The 20,046-nt window shown below is 36.3% G+C and overlaps 1 protein-coding gene across 1 annotated transcript in view; it reads left to right on the top strand.

Annotated features, from left to right (window-relative positions):
* Positions 1-16,496, top strand: part of ccnf (cyclin F) — a 28,812-nt gene extending 12,316 nt beyond the window's left edge. Inside the window, exons 9-15 of the mRNA XM_056449273.1 lie at positions 1,321-1,469; positions 3,967-4,131; positions 5,241-5,364; positions 7,133-7,313; positions 7,521-7,608; positions 16,154-16,253; positions 16,335-16,496. Coding sequence (XP_056305248.1) covers positions 1,321-1,469; positions 3,967-4,131; positions 5,241-5,364; positions 7,133-7,313; positions 7,521-7,608; positions 16,154-16,253; positions 16,335-16,496 — 969 coding nt within the window. The remainder of the gene's footprint in view (positions 1-1,320; positions 1,470-3,966; positions 4,132-5,240; positions 5,365-7,132; positions 7,314-7,520; positions 7,609-16,153; positions 16,254-16,334) is intronic.
* The last annotated feature ends 3,550 nt before the right edge of the window (positions 16,497-20,046 follow it).

Raw genomic sequence — 20,046 nt, 5'->3', positions numbered from 1 at the left:
TTTTTAAATGTAAAACTATATATTCTTATTTGTTTATTATTTTTTAATTATTTAGTTCATTTTAAATGTAAAACTGTATTTTGTATCTTTTTAATTTTAGTTTTTAAATGTCAAACTATATATATATATATATATATATATATATATATATATATATATATATATATATATATATATATATATATATATATATATATATATATATATATATTATGTAGTTGGTTTTTAAGTGTAAAACTATTTATTTATTTTGTATTTTAAAAAATAATTTTAGTTATTTTTTAAATGTAAAACTATATTATTTATTTTGTATTTTTGTTTTAAATTTTATTTATTTAGTATTTTTAAAGATGTATTTAGTTTATGTAAAACTTTATTTAATTATTTTGTATTTGAGAAAATGTTAGTTAGTTTTTAAATGTAAAACTATTTATTTATTTAGTATTTTTGTTTAAAATTTATTCGTTTTAAAATATTTAAAACTATTATTGTAGCAGAGTACATTTAAAATATTATTTTATATATTGTTTTAAAATAAAGTAGTTTTAAAAAAAAATGTATCAGGTATTGAATACATTTAAATATTTTATTGTATATTTCTATAATATGGTATAATCTTATACGATACTGTATTGTATAGATATAAGTTTTAATCATTTACTTTTATATATGCCCTACATTTTTTACGTTTTATTTATTTATGAACTTATTTCTGGTGATATAACTTTTTTTGTAGTGTGCTTTATTGAAAATGAGTTTCATCTATTCTATATTTGTGTTATACTTTGGTGACCATTTGTCAGAATTTTCATTATCATTATTAATATTATTATTATCATATTATCATTATTGTCATATTATTATGTATCATTAATTAGCAACTGTTTTTATTTTTCATTTGTATTTGGTTTCTTAGTATTTGGTTGGTTAATTTTTCCTTCTTTCCAAAATTGACGTTGATGGTGGACGTTGTAATGATTTATTTGTTTTTTAGTGAAGTCTCCAATCTTGCATCTGTTATATTTCCATTCTCATAATTTCCCTGCACTCAATCTACTCATTAAAAGTGCAAGCCCAGGAAAAGCTGCGTCACAATTCCTGTTAACTCATCTGTAGGTTTTCTGTGCCATTGTTGACATGATTCGCATTTAATCAGCAGCTGTGCCAGCTTGAATGCCACTCTGACGTGGGTAAACGGGCTGAGATTGGGGCTCTGAATGAGAATGATGCTTTTTTATCATGGACGTCTGTGCATTTGTGACTCAGCATTAAACACCCAATAAATGTTTTGTGTTTGTCTGACGTGTCTGTGGTCTCCAGCTGGCGTTTGTGAAGTCGTGTGGTTCTGCTAACCCTCTGGGTCTGGAGCCGCGGGCCTGCACTGAACTCGTGTCTCAGTTCTTCCAGACGGGACCCTCAGCCCTTCGGTACCAGCCGCATCTGCAGGGACAGGACATCACCACCAAGAGGTACAGCAAAGTCATATCTAATGCTTTTAATATAATGTATTATTGTTAACATTAAATGTTTAGACTTTCTTTATTATTATTTTGTTTATAGATTTAAACACATTGACTTAAAACAAAGGTTTACACAGTAATTAACATTAAGAGATACAATATATAAGAAAGTAAAATGATGATACACTAAGTAAATAAATAAATAAATACTGATCTTCAATTTTAATCCAAATGAGTCTAATTCTCTTCAGTTGCAGTCTCCTGTAGAATTAGTTATTTTGTTTATTTTAGGGAGAATCTGAATTTCTCCAGTTCCAAATGTTTCATTACATCCCTCAGTAAAAGTTTTGCTGACTGGTGTGAAACAAATTGTCTTAAATTAAACACTAATAAGACCAAAAATGATTGTTGATTTAAGTAGACATCCATCACAAGCGGTGCCCATAATTATACATGAGTCAGAAATTGAGATTGTTTCATCGCGGTACCTGGGTGTATATTTGAACAACAAGCTCAATTGGTCTGAAAATACAATTCAGCTGTATAAGAAGGGCCAGAGTTTAATTCATTTATTAAAATGACTGAGGTCCTTTGGTGTGTGTCAGACACTGTTAAAAACTTTTTATGATTATGTGGTGTCTTCTGTGATTCTGTATGCTGTAACCTGCTTGTTGGAGAAGGAGAAAAACAAATTAAATAAGCTTATAAAAAGGGCAGGTTCTGTTGTGGGGTGTGCACTACCTACCATAGAAGAGGTTGCACAAGATCGAATGCTAGACCAATTTGTCAGTATAATGAACCATGATAGTCATCCGCTTTTTGAGACAGTCCTAGCATGCGCAAGCTCTTTTAGTACAAGATTAATTCAACCCTGGTGTTACAGAGAAAGATACAGGAGGTCTTTTTTTGATTTGATTTGTGGAACTAAGGTGTGCAGTATGAAATGTAATTTTAGTATTGTTTTTATATATATGTAACTTATTTATTTTTAGTATGGAGAGCTCTGCTGTGACACGTGAATTTCCCTTTGGGGATTAATAAAGTCAAACAGTAACATGTGTAGGAGCAGCTTTCTTTTTCAAGTTTAATAATACTAACCTTCATGTTAGTAGCCTGACAAATGGAATTAAATTTTGTTCTGTGCTGTTTTTAGCTTTGGAATCAGTAGATAAGGAAGAGTACTGCAATAAAACTGACTGATTGGATGAAAACTTAAATGTAAAATTTGAAGAGGGGAAAAATTGCATAAAGTGATTACAAAGCTTATGTTAATATTAAAGCTGATATTAACTAAATATAAGCCAAGTCATAATACAATTGAATACAGGAATGCTATATAAATATTACAATTGTTGATTTTTATTAATTTTTCTTGATATTCATGTTGTCAGCAAGGTCCTTGTAAAGATAGATAGATGGATGGATGGATGGATGGATGGATAGATAGATAGATGTTAGTGATATAATATTTCTATACAAAGCATGGCAGCAACTCAATGCATGTAGACATGGTCAGACGATCTGCTGCAGTTCAAACCGAGCATCAGAATGGGGAAGAAAGGTGATTTAATTCACTTTGAACGTGGCATGGTTGCTGGTACCAGATGGGCTGGTCTGAGTATTTCAGAAACTGCTGATCTACTGGGATTTTCACGCACAACCATCTCTAGGGTTTACAGAGAATGGTCTGAAAAATAGAAATTACCCAGTGAGCGGCAGTTCTGTGGACGCAAATGCCTTGTTGATGCCAGAGGTCAGAGGAGAATGGTCAGACTGGTTCGAGCTGATAGAAAAGCAACAGTAACTCAAATAACCACTCGTTACTACCGAGGTATGCAGAGGAGCATCTCTAAATGCACAACATGTCCAACCTGGAGCTTTCTCTTGTAGGGGTGTGATTATGACGTAGCACCTGTTGTTGGTGTCCCGAGGGAAAAATCCTCCTGTCTACACTGACAACAGCTCATCAAACTGGGCTCGGCCCAGTCAGAAGCATAGCTGAAAGCTTCCATCATCCAGGTTAGGTTTCTGGAGTTTATGAACTGACAGAGCTGGGTGCACCTCTGAAAGGATCTAGCAGACTCAGACACTGCTCCAAACGAATTGACACTGTTTTTTTTCTTTCATAAAGCACGTAAACAAAGCTATTCTCTCTGTAAAATCCACGTTAGCCATTTAGCAACGAAGCTAAAGTCACCGGTTAGACAGAAGCCCAGCCCATGATGTGAATTTGTGCACAAATGAAGTGAGTAAACTCAAAGTTCGTGATTTATCCGTGCTTGCGGTGTCTGGTGTCCACACAGCATTAAAGTATTCCTTTTTAACTGCTTGAGTCAGTATTGTGACAATACCGTATAGCCGCGATAAAAGCTTCAGCTATTAATTACAACAAGAAAATTCAACATCAGCTGAAACTTAGCTCTTGTAAAGGTCCTAATCAATTAACCAATCCTGTATCTTTACTATTTTTGCCTCGTTTGTTGACCTCTTTGATCTGCTGTTTCAGGTACATTCTGGTGGATTGGTTGGTGGAAGTGACCACCACGAAGGACTTCTCCAGTCAGGTGCTGCACGTGACCATTAGTTGTGTGGACCGCTATCTGCACCTGCGCTCTGTGCCAAAGGCCCAGCTGCAGCTCCTGGGCATCGCCTGCATGGTCATCTGCACCCGGTGAGCCACCACACTCACAATATTACAGTATTAAAGTACACCTGAAATCAAAACCAACCGTATTGATTGTGTTAGCTCACATTGCTAGTTTTGTGGTGAACAATTCATTTGTGCATGTCATTAAGAAAAAAAATAGCCCTTGTAATGTTTAATCAAATCTGAAAATGCACTTCCTGTTTGTTTTCAGCTAAATTCCTCAGATTACGTCTGTCTGAGGTAATGGGCGTGGCAAACATACTTAACCACACCCCTCCAACCGTCAGTTTTGATAACAAACAGAAATGGTGTGGAGGAGGAGGAGTCTGTTAGGTTGTAATAACTCCCCCAAACCCTTTCCCCATCATTCTGAATGAAATGCCTACTTTACTACATCCAGTCAGCTCGCAGTAAAGAGAAACAAGCCACGCCCACTCATTTAATACACTGTTTCTCTAGGAACTTCATCACAATACGGGGAAAAAACTGTCACAGCTTTCAGGTCATGCGGACATTAATGTCTAAAATTAAAATTAAAGCAGTTTCTAAATATTTCTGGCTATCAATATGCTAATTTTAAGGTTATATATAAGCTAGCATTCTCCAAAAAGACTCAATTCATCCATATATATATATATATATATATATATATATATATATATATATATATATATATATCTCTATATCTCTATATCTCCGTCTATCTATAAATAAATAAGCACTTTCGGCAATAAAAGTCAACAATTGTTTTATTTCTGACATCACAGTGAATTTGAGCTTCTCATCAGGTCTTCTGACCAATCAAATGCTCTCTAGTGTATAAAGTGTCTTGCCACTACAAGATGCTAACGGCTAAAATCAATCTCTTATCCACATGTAGTGAAATTTACATACTGAGGGTTCACCACTATAAAAGAGCATGAATCAGATATACTTTAGCTCAACGACTCTGATTGGATGAGCTGTGATATAAACAAAATACTATTGGCTATTTGTTTTGAAAGTGGGAGGAGCTACTCATCGCCCCTCACCATCTTCATGTTTGTTGAAAATGTCACACGTTTAACAAAGCTGCGAATTTCAAGTCACTTCAGTGGACATTTAACGTGTTTTAACACTCATTTTAATGGCAGATTCATCAGCAAGGAGATCCTGACCATCCGTGAGGCGGTTTGGCTCACAGATAACACCTATCAGTATGAAGACCTGGTGCACATGATGGGCGAGGTTATCTCCGTGCTGGACGGCAAGATTCGGGTCAGTTTCACACACACAAGCACCCTCTTGTTTTCTTTCACAGGAACACACAGAAAACTCATTATAGGCTGCCAGATCGTATCAATTTCACCATGTGTCTGAGGTTTAGAGCTCTAAAACGGAGAGATCTTCCTTGCATTTTAAGACCCCAGTGACCAATGCAAAGACCATTACAGAAACCAGAGACCACTTGAAGAATTTAAATATTTAATCAAGAACGTCGATTACTAATGCAGTTCATTCAGTATTGGCAAGCTTATTAAATTTAAAAAAAAATATTATTTTACAATATAGCATTTGTATTTTTTCTATAATCCAAGTATTTTTATTAATTGTTTAATTAGTATTTCTTTTTAAAATATTTTAAAAATTTTATGTTTAAATGTTTAAATTAATTATTTTGCACAGCTCCAAAATTAAGATAAACTTGAATGTATTGTATGTGTCTCTAAAATTATAAATGCATAAAAATATAGATTTTTATTATAATTGCACAAATAAATTTATTGAAATAAATCTATTAACATTAGTTGATGAATATACTGTGGTTCATGTTAACTCACAATGTATTAGCTAATGTTAACAAGCATCAATCTGGATTTAGTAATATATTGGTAAATGTTAAACTATGATTCATAAATTTTGTACAAATATTGTTCTTACCTAATGAAACCTTATTGTAAAGTATGTAAATGTGTTTTTTTTTTATACTTTTTTTATTTATCAGACCCCCCCCTAGGTTTTCCTAGGCAATCGCTAAATGCAACACAAAATCAACAGTCGCAAATATTTGAAATCCTGCAAAATTCTTAATTAAACGCAAAATAATCGCGGAAAATGTCAATAATCTCATAAATGATCTAATTCCAAACCATATAATCAAATTATATTTATTTCATTTTGCAATTAATGGTTTACATAACTTCTAGACATTGCATACGCAGCGCACGTGACTTATTTGAGTGTCTCGCGAAAAATGACATCTCACCTGCACCCTTGCAATCATTACATTACATGAGAGTGGGGGGAATGTTTCACATCCTGTGCAGTAAGCAGACGCGGAAGAAGCGCAAGTGCTTCACATGTGGAGTCAATGCAAAGATGTCCGTTTATAAAAATAAGTCATGCAACCGTCCCTTTGGCTTAATCCCTACCGTTTTAGATCTGTTTCAGATCTTGTCTTGACAAGAAACCAAAATAAAGAAGCTTTGTTTTTATGATTTATGTCACTGTGTCAGATTGCACACTTAACATAGTATGTTACCTAATATGGTAAATAATAAACATATATTTTTTTATATTTATATATTTTTTTTTAATCGCAAAATTGTCAGTAAATTTCTTGGAATTACCACCACAAAATCAATCGTTTATGAAAAAAATGATGAAAGACTGATTTGTTTTTATTTATTATTTATTTTAATAAATTTTTTATTCCTAGATAAAGTTAAATATGCAAATATATATATTTTATTGCTTAATTTGACTTACTAAATATTTACATCTTTTTTTATATTACATATACGTCATTTATTTGCAAGTAATTTTTTAAATATATTTTTAACCGTAGCGAAACCTGGCTAATAGCCATTATAGCCTACTATTGTAAATAATAAAACATTACAAAAGAGTACTCCCTAATGCACAGATACATGTTAGTTTTTACTTAAAAATATAACTGTCTGAGTTTACACGAGTACTACAAGCAGGCCTTGACTGGTGCTTGTTGTGTATTGGAGTCGATGATAATGTGAGTGTTTTTCCTTAGACCCCTTCAGTGTTGGATTATGGGGAGGTGCTGCTGACGTTGCTGCCGGTGGAGCGTCGCTCTGCTCACCTCTTCAGCTACATCTGTGAGCTGTCTCTGCTCTGCTCACCCGTCACTGTTCCCGGACCAGCCCGTCTCGCCAGCGCCATCCTGCTGCTCACCAGAGCACTGCACAACTACGGTACCAGCACTCTTATACACCCTTCTCCAAAAAGAGTACGGTATTTTACTTTAGCAATCAAAAGGATGCATTTTGTTGCCATCTTTGTGTTTAAGGCCGAAAATGGAGAGAAAAAAAAGTGTTTTTAACTGAAAATGTGTTCGTGTATGTGTGTATATTGCCTTAGTTGAAGTTTTTGGGGGTTTTTAAACATGCATTTCTCCACAGTTCCTGTGTGGCCCATCCAGCTGCAGGAAAACACTGGTTTCTCCAAGCAAGATCTGGTCTCATGTGCTTTAACGCTCTACGTCAAATGGTGAGTGTCTATATTAGTTATCCGTATGTGTTCCATCAAGTTAATTCACACAGATTGAGTTTGATGGGGATCTGTGAGCCTGGGAGAAGGTTGCATAAACAACTGGCAGCTGTGGTTTCTCTTTTACAATACTATATTCAGTTGTTTCCAGTTGAAAAATATGCTTTTAAATTTTTGTACAACTTCTAGCCAGGGGTGTGAAACATCGACAGAATATATAATTTGGCATGCATTTTAATAATAAGACTTTGCTAATTGTATTTTTGTGCATTTGTTCATTCGGTTTGGTAAGCACATTGCTAGTTTAGTATTTTTGCGGGTTTAGGTAGGCAATTTGGCTGGTAGTATATAACAAATGATCCCACATAATTTCTTGCTTCATTTGGGAATATTTTCATACAGTCATACCAGTTTTTTCAGACATAAACTGTCACAACGTGAGAAATTATCCGCTGTAGTTTAGAAATGGTAATAAAATTTGTAACATAATAAATTTTTCTAATAATAATAAATAAAATTTTCCTACATTTGTAACGATCACAGAGAGATCTCCTCTTTCGTCATTCAAATCACATGTATGAAAGCATTTAGGCTTTCCTAAAGTATATTGTTGACTAAAGAAGTTGTGGTAGGTTATTTGGGATGACTTGTTTAGCCTGCATTAATGCATTCAGTGCAAGCTGCACGATTAATCAATAAAAGATCGGGATCTCAACACCTGCGCAACATAAATTATAAATGATGGTGATGTGCATATGTTTATTAATCCTTTGAATCGCTGTATTCAAATCTGTGTTTGAAAAATGCAAAAATCAAGAAAGAGATTCAGTCTTTTGAGTTTAGAACTTACAAACAGTTAAATAACACAGAAGCACTGGGATAAGTTTATAGTTTAGATAAAACCACTGATGTTTATGGTAAAGATTAAAACCACCGTCATATGCATTTAACTTGACGCTCAAAAATGAAAGTTGTAGGCAGCAATTACGTTATTTAACCAATAGGTGGCGACAACCAGCCATTAAAAATATGCCATTGAATAATTCTTCAAAAATGATCCATCTAGCAATGAAATGTAAAGATTTATGAGTGAATAACTGAATCATTTATTCAAAATGAGACTAAAAATAAACATGGGTTGTACAAATTTTAATTTATGGTAAATGTAGATTATGATTTCTTCATTCAGCGTTATCAGCAACACTACTGAAGCACTGAATATTTTACAATTTATTTTTATTTAGCTGATTACATTTTCGTTTCATTTTTACTGAAGATCCATGCTCGAAGTTCTGTTTGAAGTGGTATGAAGCACCATAGCTCTATTAAAATGTGACTTGCACGTGCCTTGGAAGGAATATGAATAAGCTTAGGGTTATTTCCAGTTAAGGCGCACAGCTTGGCACATGACACGCGCGCATTTTCCTGGTGAACCTAGTTGAAAACATTTTAGAATGCCTTGTGCGCACCACGATTTATGCAAGTAGAGACATCCCAAGTCTCCGGAAGTTTCGGAAATCTCCCGCATATGCATAGAGACCCCCAGATGCCCGCAAACGAATGATAATCACGCGTCCCATCCCCCGGAAATAATGAAAGCTCAGATTTGATTATCGTAATTGGTTTTGTTAGAGTTTGTGGTTTACTGTGAGATTATTGTAGACACAGATGTTGATCTACCTTTTAGGTTTGCTTTGATTGTTCAGCGTTTACACACTATCAATGTACACACTTTGTGACATTTCATTTAAGTGCATGCCCTGCAGGCCCGTCCGCTACACCACTGGTTGATATATAGTTTATATTCTTATATATGCCTATATAATTTATTTTCTTAATTTTTTTCTTTTTATTGCAAATACAAATTGTCCATGTTAATTATCCACATTCAATCCGTCAAGTTAATTCATCCAAATGAAGTTTTCTGGTAATGGAGAGCCTCTATGGTGTTTTCTCATCTTGGCTCTGCTGTGGTTTATCGCAGCTGCTCTTCAGTGTCTCTATGGAGGCAGTAATGTGCATTCAGAGCACGCCGTTAACATGTTTAGCGCTTCTCACTTCTGTCCTTTATGAGAAGCACAATCAACATCTCATCCGGGTTTGATCAGTCCTGCAGATTAAACTTCAGTCCCACAGTGGCTCATAAACCTGCACATAAACTGTCTCACTTTCTACACGGGCAACTCGTTTTTAAGGCAGCGTTCAAGCTTATAAAGCCTCATCAGTGACCGATTTTTGAAACCTTCTGATGGACCATTTTTTAGTGTAATTACATAAATTGTGTACAACCTGTGTGGTGTTATAACATAAATACATGTTATTAAATTATATATTAAAAAAAAAAAATCTTAAATATTTTTATTTAAATTGGAGTAATACTTGTTTCGATTTTATGAGTAGTAATCATAGACTGTAAAAGATATGAACATAGTATCCGCGACAGCACCCATAGGTTTCTGGATTACGCAAATAAATCTACAAGTGGGCGTGGCCAGTTTTTGCCATTATGTTCTTGTCATTGCACCAACTGGGGATAACCAAAAAAAGAGCCACTAAGCATAGTTCTTATGACGTTTTTCGCGAGGAAAACGTGAATTGCATCCAAATACTTCAAATATAGTCTCTGTTAGCAAATGCAAGTCTATTCATGAAATCAGGGCATAACACTGTATGACAACATTTCAGATGACTGTTTTATAGGCTACAGCTTATCAATCTGACAGATTCTGGAGTGCATCACAGGTCTAAAGAAAATTATAAATGCTAAATTATCTTAAAACATTTGTCAATAACAATAAAAAAAGTTCAGTATGAAGCGCTATAGCTTTATTAAAATGTGGCTGCTGAGCATGCACCTTGGAAGGAATGTCAATAAGCTTAGGATTATTTCCAATCAAGGCATACAGCTTGGCACATGACACGCGCGCCTTTTCCGGGTACACCTAGTTGAAAACATTTCAGAATGCCACGTGCGCACCTCAATTCATGCAAGTACAGACATCCCAAGTCTCCCTGAAGTTTCGGAAGTCTCCTGCATATGCATAGAGGGTAAATAAGTATATAATTTTACTCACCTGGGAAATGAAGGCTACTTGAATGGTTTGTGAACACGATTAAGTGCACACAGCATGCCGTATTATCTGATAATTGTAGGAAATAATTCCAAAGAGAATTGACTGTGTGATGCCACATAAAATGAAACAAAAATACGATGTATATGCCGAGTTCAGCGGCTAATCAGCAGGAATGGCATGATGGTGACCAGCGAGACCTAGCTGTCACTCAAGTGGCCATGCCCTTAATTATGCAGACTTAATATAACTTAATAAAAACAAAACAATTGAGTTGTCAAGAAGTGTAATATTAGCTATATTAGCTATATATGCCAAAATCGTTCTTTGTACCAGGCTGTAAACACCTTTTTTTCTGCTGTAAAGTTGGCTATTTTAACATTAGGGTCAAAAGAATCTGCTCTAATTTGGAGCCAGGCCTAGTGGAACTTCAATGAATTGCAGTTTGTTACTTCCGTATTAGCCTCACAAGAGAGAACCGAGAGAGAGTGGAATGTTGCTGCTTGTTAGTAATTTATTTTTTTATTAGTTATCTTCCTTTTGTTTTAATAATGTGTTTGTAATTATTAATAGAGTTGTACTATATGTAATAATAGCGTTAAACCATTTTTAATTAAAATATTATTATTAATAATAAAACTATTATAGTCGTAAATGGTTTAATGTTGTTATTCACAAAGTAAGGCAATCATTTTGAATTCACTCTTTGAATGAAGCGGTGCTTTCTAACAAAACTGCTGTGTTTATTTCTATCAGGACTTTTCACTTCCTAATTGAATGATTTCTTTTGACATTTCCCACTTTCTCCTGCTGCCTTCATTGGCTTTTTTATTAAGCTTGTGGCAGTGCATTCTGGCATTACCTTCTACAAAAAGACATGATTTTTTTTCCTGAAAATTGGAATTGTGAGCATTAACGCTTGACGGAGGGTGTGTCTAAAGCTAGGTGCTGACGCGATCGTCATAACAACAATAGCTAATGAAATTAGAGTGTAATCGGTTACTGACTGAACTGGGGTATTTGCATAAAGCGATCCGATTGGCTGACGCTTGCGTTGTGACAGTTTATCCACTGTAGTTTAGAAATGGTAATACTGGCTCGTTTCCACTGACTGGTACGGTTCGGTTTGGTACGGGTCACCTTTATCAGGCTTGCGTTTCCACTAACAAGGGTACCCCTTTGGTGGGCGTGGTATATGACAAAGTTTCAGTCGACGTCATTCTCGCTCGAGGAAATGTCTACTATAAAGCTGTATGGGTCATTCACATATCATATGAAAAGCAATTCTCATAAAACAGATGCTTTACACATAAATACTTGTGTAGAAATGTTTATTAGTAACTTTTCAATGAACATAAGTTGATTATAACTGCAGATCAATGACAGTGCGAAACAGCCTACTGTAACGTCTGTAATTATATAAAATAAATAAATGAATATATATGAACACATACAGCCCCTTACAGTCTCCGATATGTTACCAACTACAAAAGAACTACACACAGCAGACATTTTGCCCGTATTTAGGTTCAAAACAACACAAATTATAGCCCACAGTCAGTGAAAACCTCTCATCTGTGTCTGTAATCTTCAGCAGCACATGTAGCCTCTGTTAGAGAGTAATTCCCGGTTCATATTAGTCCAAAAGGTGAAGATAATAAGTTAGTTATACATGGCATTTTGTTCATGTTTACTGAAAAATAATGTGCTCCTTTTTTTCCGGCTTCTACTTTGTTTCTTCACGCTTCACTCTCGCGTTTGTCAGTGTCTGACAGGATCGGGTTTCAAAAGCACGTCAATAATCAAGTGCAGGTTATTATCATCAGCTCAAGAAGTCTGTTATTTCAGATATAGACGCGCGTGAGCACAAGCAAGAAAGCGAAACCGCACTTCAGAGTGGCTGGTAAAAAAACTACGGGGCACAGGGTAAATCTGCTCTTCTTGGATTTGTGACTGTTCATCAAGATGACGACAAGGTTTGTTTGAGCCCAGATCGATCACGGCTCATTATTATATGTATTTATATTTCCGCTATAATCTCTCGCTGTGTTTTTCAAACATGGCGGTTTTTTTGTTTTCATTCTGGTTTGTTGCGTAAGCGAATGACGTATCTCTGTAAACCAATAGTGTTCAGCTGCGCTTGTGGCTCCGCCTTTTGGTACCCTTTCTCGTGATTGGTACCCTTTCGAAAGGGTGCCGAAAAAGTGGTTCGGTACGCTTTTTGACAGTGGAAACGGCCATAAAGCGTACCGAACCGTACCGTACCACGCCATTAAAGTTAAGAAATTCCCAACTTCTGCAGTGAGCAATGCTGCTTCAACTCTGAAAACTGTACTGACACAGTTTCAATCTACTATAATCTTCTATGTTAAGCTGCTTTGACACGATCTACATTGTAAAAGCCCTATAGAAATAAAGATTAATTGAATTGAATTGCTGAAGCGGCGCCAAATATCCACAATTCAGTTCTTTTTAATACAGTTCCTTGGCGGTTATACCTTTTATTCATTCAGTCGAGTCCAATGAGTTCTTTTTAAGAAATTAATTTTTTATTCGGCAGCTTGAAACTAACAAAAAAACAAACTAAATAACAATTAAATAAGGTCAAATAAAACATCCATAAATACAATTCGAGTCATTCTTTTTTTCTATAGCGTATAGCGTTTATACAATGTAGATTGTGTCAAAGCAATTTAAGAAAGAAATTCTAGTAGATTGAAACTGTTTCAGTCCAGTTTTCAGAGTATAAGTTCAGTTCTGTGTGGCTGAATTTTCACTGCTGGAAGTCCAAGCACTGAAGAGCAAATCCATCGATGTGCAGCTCCACATGTCCCAAACCAAGCAAGCCAGTGGCAAGAAACCAAACTTCACTAATTGATGAAAGTGAAGGAAAAAACCTTGAGAAACCAGGCTCAGTTGGGCACGACCATTTCTCCTCTGGCCAAACTTCAGAGTGCCTCACATGTTTTACTTAATATTTGGCTACATAATACAAGATATTCTATCTATTTTTAACTTTCTAGCAAATTGTTAGTCCTCTAGTGTGAATTGAGTTTCACACGTTGGTGGATTGTTTAAATTTAAACACCATGTTAAAATGAAAACGCACTAGTGTAGTCTTTTCCCTATTATGTTCTCTTCAGGATGACAGAGCTTTCTCAACGGTAGAGATTCTGGGATTGCTCTTAGCGAGTTGGGAACTAAGATAATAACCCAGTGTGAGGTTACTGTAGAGCTGGATGTTTGTGATTGAGGATTAATGTGGTCTGCTTGAGTGTGTGCAGGTCAGATTGAATCTGTGTGCTCTCTGTGGAAATGAGTCATGAAGCTCTGTGTCTGTTCTGAACTGCCCTTCTGCAGTATCTATAAAACACTTCACATCTGCTTCTGTTCAATAAATATAGGAAATGGACAATTCTGTGACTCATTTGTGGAAATCTTTCTTTTGTTTATTACATTCATTCATTTTCTTTTCAGCTTAGTCCCCTTATTAATCAAAGCGGAATGAACCGCCAACTTATCCAAAAAACATCTGCTGGATAACACAGCGGATGCCCTTCCAGCTGCAACCCATGACTGGGAAACATCCATACGCACTCACTCACACACTACAGACAATTTAGCTTACCCAATTCACCTATAGCGCATGTCTTTGGACTTGTGGGAGAACCGGAGCACCCGGAGGAAACCCACGCGAACCTAGGGAGAACATGCAAACTCCCCGCAGAAATGCCAACTGACCCAGCCGAGGCTCGAACCAGCGACCTTCTTGCTGTGAGGCGATTGTGCTACCCCCTGCGCCACCTTGCTGCCATAATATGAATACAAAGACTATAAATAATATTTAATGGAAATAATAAATGAGTAATAATTTTACAATTAATATAATTGTTTTGAGGGGCCATTCACATGATTCATCTTTGCCTCAAAAAAAAACACACACATTCTGGCAATTATGAATCTCATGTTTTTAGAGTGCTTCTGATAGGTCCACTGCTTTGGAACTGATATTGAGCAGTCCTGTGTGAATGTTTTTACACAAAATTCGTACGAATTTCACTCGCCATCTTAAAATAATGCTCAAGTATATCAATGTTAATGCAAAATAGCCTGTAACGTCTGCAATTATATAAAATAAATAAATATATGACACACATACAGACATTTACTATCTCCAAAATGTTACCAATAATAGAAAACTTACACACAATGTAGATTTAGGCTTTATTTGGGTTAAACCAAACGAATCAGGGTATACAGTCAGTGCAAGGCTCTTATCTGTATCTTTAATCTTCACCAACACATGTAACCTCTTGTTAAAAAGTACTTTCGTCGTTCCGAGTTCATAATAGTCCAAAAGATGATGATAATAATTAAACATTGCCATTTATTCATGTGTTAGGTTGCTGAAAGAATCATTAGATTGTTCGTTTTTTCGTGCTTCGTTCTCGTGTTAACCGTTTCTGAAACCATGTGAGAATCCGCACTTCAATAATCAAGTGCACATTATTATCATGAGCCCAAGTTATTTCAAAAATAGCCAAGCGATGAGCAAAAGTGGAACCCCTGACACTTGAGGCCGATTTATACATCTTGGTAGCGCTGACGAGTGTGGGCGGAGGTGAGAGCCGTGCGATCCCGATGAAGCGAGTGTTTACAAGTGTTGTGTCTCGTGAAGCAGCTCAAGATGAAGACTTTTGTTTTGTGTTAGCCTCATGGTTAAAGCTGTTGCACGTCTGCCGATTCCTACCTCAAAATGAGCGAGTTTGAGCCACTTGTACATTTTAAGGTATCGTTCAGAAAGAACAAAACAACAGCGAAAAAACTCGACACAAAGGAACATAAACACCCACTGCCAGCTAACGTTTCGGAAGTGTTGTTGCAGAGGAACACAAACAGCGCGCAGAACATGTGTTGTATGCGGCATGGGTCACACCGATCACTTGACGCAGTGTAAACCAGGCTTAAGATGATCTTGTAACCCACAACAGGATTTCTCCCCTGCATTTTTTTTGTGATTAAACAGCTCTTCTTAGTATGTGGCTGTTTATCATAAAAAGACAACAAGGTCTGAGCTCGGGTTGATCATGGCTCATTATTATATGTATTATTATGGTGTAATGTGTCGGCTGTGTATTAAAAAATGCCGCTTCCTCTGTTTTCATTCTCATGGCTTGTTGCATGCGCTAGTGACGCATCTCTGTAAACCAATAGCGTTCAGCTTTGCATCTAGCATCACTATGTTGGTACCATTTCTATTGTGCTGGCACCCTTTGGAAAGGGTACCGAAAAATTGGTAAGGTATGGTATATCGCCTTTTGGTACCTTTTGACAGGGGAAACGGGCCAAAAAAAAGCGTACCGAACTGTACCACTCAGTGGAAACAAGCCGCAACGCTTCCCTGTAGTTGATAAATTGGTAATAAAACAATATGTTTATGTAAATATTCTCACTGTCTCTGTCTTTTTTCCCAGTTTTGGTCAAGATGTGCCTAAAGACTATAGGCACGTGTCTCTGACTGGAGTCAAGCAGAGGTTTGAGGATGATTCGTATCAGCAGATCAGCAAAGACACGGTGTGTGTTTTTTCAGATTTACTGTAGTGTAGTGTGTGTGCTAAGAAGGGTGTGTGTGACCTGAAGTGTGTTTGTTCACAGGTGATGGGCTTTAAGGAGCTGTGTCAGGTGCTGGAGGTGCCAGAGGTGGAGCCTCAGGTGGAAGCGTCCAGTACCAGCGGTCAGATCACAGAGATGCACACCTTCCTGTCTTCACCCACCAGCAGCAGCAAGAGGTGGAGAACACACTGTACATTCACTTGATCAGATCCTGTCTTAGTGCTGCACCTATTATTTTATTATTCATTTATTTATCTTTTTCGTTTTTGTTAGGCCTTTATTCCATTCTTTCATTTGTTTTTCTTGTTTCATTCTTTCTGTCGTTTGTTTGTTTGTTTGTTTGTTTGTTTGTTTCTTCTAATATTTTTTTTTATTAGACAAAAAAAAATTATGTCCTAATATCTTTTGTTTGTTTGGTTGTTTCTTCCGTTTGTTTTTGTGTTTGTTTCTTTCGTTTGTTTGTTTAGTTCTTTTGTTTGTTTTAGTTTGTTTCTTTTGTTTGGTTTAGTTCTTTTGTTTGTTTTTTGTTTTGTTCGTTTCTTTCATTTAAGTTCTTTTGTGTTTTTGTTTTAGTTTTTCTGTTTGTTTCTTGTTTCTTTGTTTTGTTCGTTTCTTTTGTTTGTTTAGTTCTTTGTTTGTTTGTTTCTTTTTTTTGGTTTAGTTCTTTTGTTTGTTCTTTGTTTTGTTTTGTTCAGTTTAATTTGTTGTTTGTTTTGTACATTTCTTTAATTTGTTTCAGTTCTTTGTTCATTTGTTTGTTCAGTTGTTTTATTTATTTTTGTTTGTTTTGTTCAGTTCTTTTGTTTGTTTAGTTTTTTGTTTGTTTCTTTTGTTTGTTCAGTTCTTTTGTTTGTTTGTTTGTTTGTTTGTTTCTTTTGTTTGGTTTAGTTCTTTTGGTTGTTTTTTGTTTTGTTCATTTCTTTCATTTGTTCAGTTCTTTTGTTTTTTGTTTTAGTTCTTCTGTTTGTTTCTATTGTTTGTTTAGTTCTTTGTTTGTTTCTTTCTTTTGTTTGGTTTAGTTCTTTTGTTTGTTCTTTGTTTTGTTCGTTTCTTTCGTTTGTTTAGTTATTTTGTTTGTTTTCTTTATTTCTGTCTTTCGTTTGTTTGTTCACTTCTTTTGTGTTTTTCTTTTTTTTGTTTATATCTTTTCTTTTTTTTTTTTTTTGTCTTTTTAACAAACAAATTACCTAATTTTCACAAACACATTTGACTTTCTTCTATTAAACATAAAAGATAGATTGAAACCTGTACAACTGTATTATTTTACAAATGAAGCCAGTGTCTGTGGGCAGCCAATGCCCCATTTAAACACTTAAACCTTTGCAGGAAAGGGAAGTTTTTATTTTATTTTATATATATTTTTTTTAAATATCCGTGGCAAAAAAAATACTTTTATTTATTTATTTTTTGGTCCATGATCACATATTTGCCTGAGAAAGTGTGTGTGTGTGTGTGTGTGTGTGTGTGTGTGTGTGTGTGTGTGTGTGTGTGTGTTTGTTTTTATATCCTGGCGGGGACTTGGACCTGTTTGCACACCAAACCCGTGGGGACCTTTTGAGCGGTGGGGACCTGAATGTGGGTCCCCACCGGCACAACCATTGAAACTGATAGAAAAGGCCATTTTAACATAGGGGGCAGTGTTTTTCTGAATTTTCCCAAAAGTCCTTTTGGGGTTGGTTTCATCAGACATGAACTGTGTGTGTGTAAAAAGTGTGTATGAGAGTGCGCCTTCAATGGTCAATATTGGAACAACTGTGTGTGCAGTTTTTTGCGAGTGCGCCCTCTATGGTCAATATTGGAACAACCGGATGTGCTGTTTTGAAAGTGCGCCCTCTATGGTCAATATTGGAACAACCAGATGTGCGGTTTTGAGAGTGCGCCCTCTATGGTCAATATTGGAACAACCATATGTACGTTATTGAGAGTGCACCCTCAATGGTCAGTATTAACTGAATAACACTATTAACTAATGATGATTAACACTAATTAATTTAATTTGCAGATACAAGCTAATTTTAATCATGCAATATTATTATTTAATTAAAAGAAATTGTAAAACTTGTTAAATGATTATGGACTTTTTCCAGAAGTGAGAAAGTAATGAAGTAAACAATGATTTTTACATACACATTTACATTAAATATTACACTCTCATTAATAAGCACTGAAATTACATGAAGTTGATGAGCACAACCAAAATTATATGAATTTAGACAGATTTTTCTGTTTTTAATGACAAGGAAGGTGCACTATAATGTATTTTCCTATGTTATAAGAATATATTTTTAGTGAGAACAATGATCATTGATGCACAGTACTATTATTTTGACAGACGCTGCTTGATATATGATGGAATGGTCTATTCTTCAGTTTGATCTAACGATAATAGCTTATTGTACAACTGCAAGCACTGTATTTGAAGGAAATAACCTAAAAAAATGATTAAGATTTAGAAAAACACATTTTCAGTGATGCGCAGAGACAGATAATTGTACTTACAAAAAAAAAAATATATATATATATATATATGAGTTTCTTTAAAATAGATAACAGATGTGCACATTATCTGCACAGCTTTATCAATGTAATTAAATTTAAGTTTAAAACAATCATGGACCATTTTCATTTATCTATTGGAATATTTATCCTAAAACATGATATAGATATTAGATTATTATTAGCAATAAAAATCTGAGTTTTTACTGCATGGATAACTATGGGGCAGCCAGCTCCATCAAATTTTGCACTGCTTCCAGCTTTTGAGCAAATGAGGTAGGTTTTGCTGTTATGTGTATCAACAAAACCCAAGTGATGTTCAAGCACTGCTCATTTTGGCCATTGACAATTTTGCATACTTTCAGGCTGTAGTTTATATTAAAATATGACCCATGTTATCAGTTCTTAATACAATGATGTGGATTTAGCCAAGTAATGCATGTTGCATAAACGCCAACGCTCTTATGGTTATCAGCTGGAGTGCCAACAAGACTCAAGGGCACTCCAGTTTATATGTACACATTTACCAGCTACTCACCAACATCATGCTTTGCACCAATCCCATTACTCTCTACAGCTGATGACAATCTGGATTTGTCACGCACATATATCTGCAGGTCATTATTGGCAGCCTCAGCCTCAGCTCTACGCCCAAGCATTCCTCAGCTCCGCTTCACGCCCAGGCCTGTCACGGCTTGGCTCCACACACATGCTCGCCTCAGCCCCACACACATGCCTCGCACAGCACTGCTTCACGCCCAGGCCCACCTCAGCTCCGCTTAACACCAAGGCACGTCACGGCTCGGCTTCACACCCAGGCTTGTCTCAGCTCCACACACATGCCCGCCACAGCACCACTTCATGCCCAGGCCCGCCTCAGCTCTGCTCCATGCTCAGTCCTGCCTCAGCTCCGCTTCACACCTAGGCTCGCCTCAGCTCTGCTCTACGCTCATGCCTGCCTCAGCTCAACCTCAGCTCCATGCCCAGGCCTGCCTCAGCTCCACTTCACACCTAGGCCAGCCTCAGCTCTGCTGCACACCCATGCCTACCTCAGCTCAGCCTCAGCTCCACACCCAGACCTGCCTCAGCTCCACTTCACGCCCAGGCTCACCTCAGCTCCACACCCATGCCCGGCACAGCTCCGCTTCACGCCCAGTCCTGCCTCAGTTCCGCTTCACGTCCAGGCCTGTCACGGCTCGGCTGCACACCCAGGCTCACCTCAGCTCCACCCCAGCTTTGCTTCACGCCCAGGTCCGCC

Source organism: Danio aesculapii, chromosome 3 (assembly GCF_903798145.1).
Source record: "Danio aesculapii chromosome 3, fDanAes4.1, whole genome shotgun sequence".
Taxonomy (NCBI): domain Eukaryota; kingdom Metazoa; phylum Chordata; class Actinopteri; order Cypriniformes; family Danionidae; genus Danio; species Danio aesculapii.
This window is presented reverse-complemented; position numbering and strand designations above follow the sequence as displayed.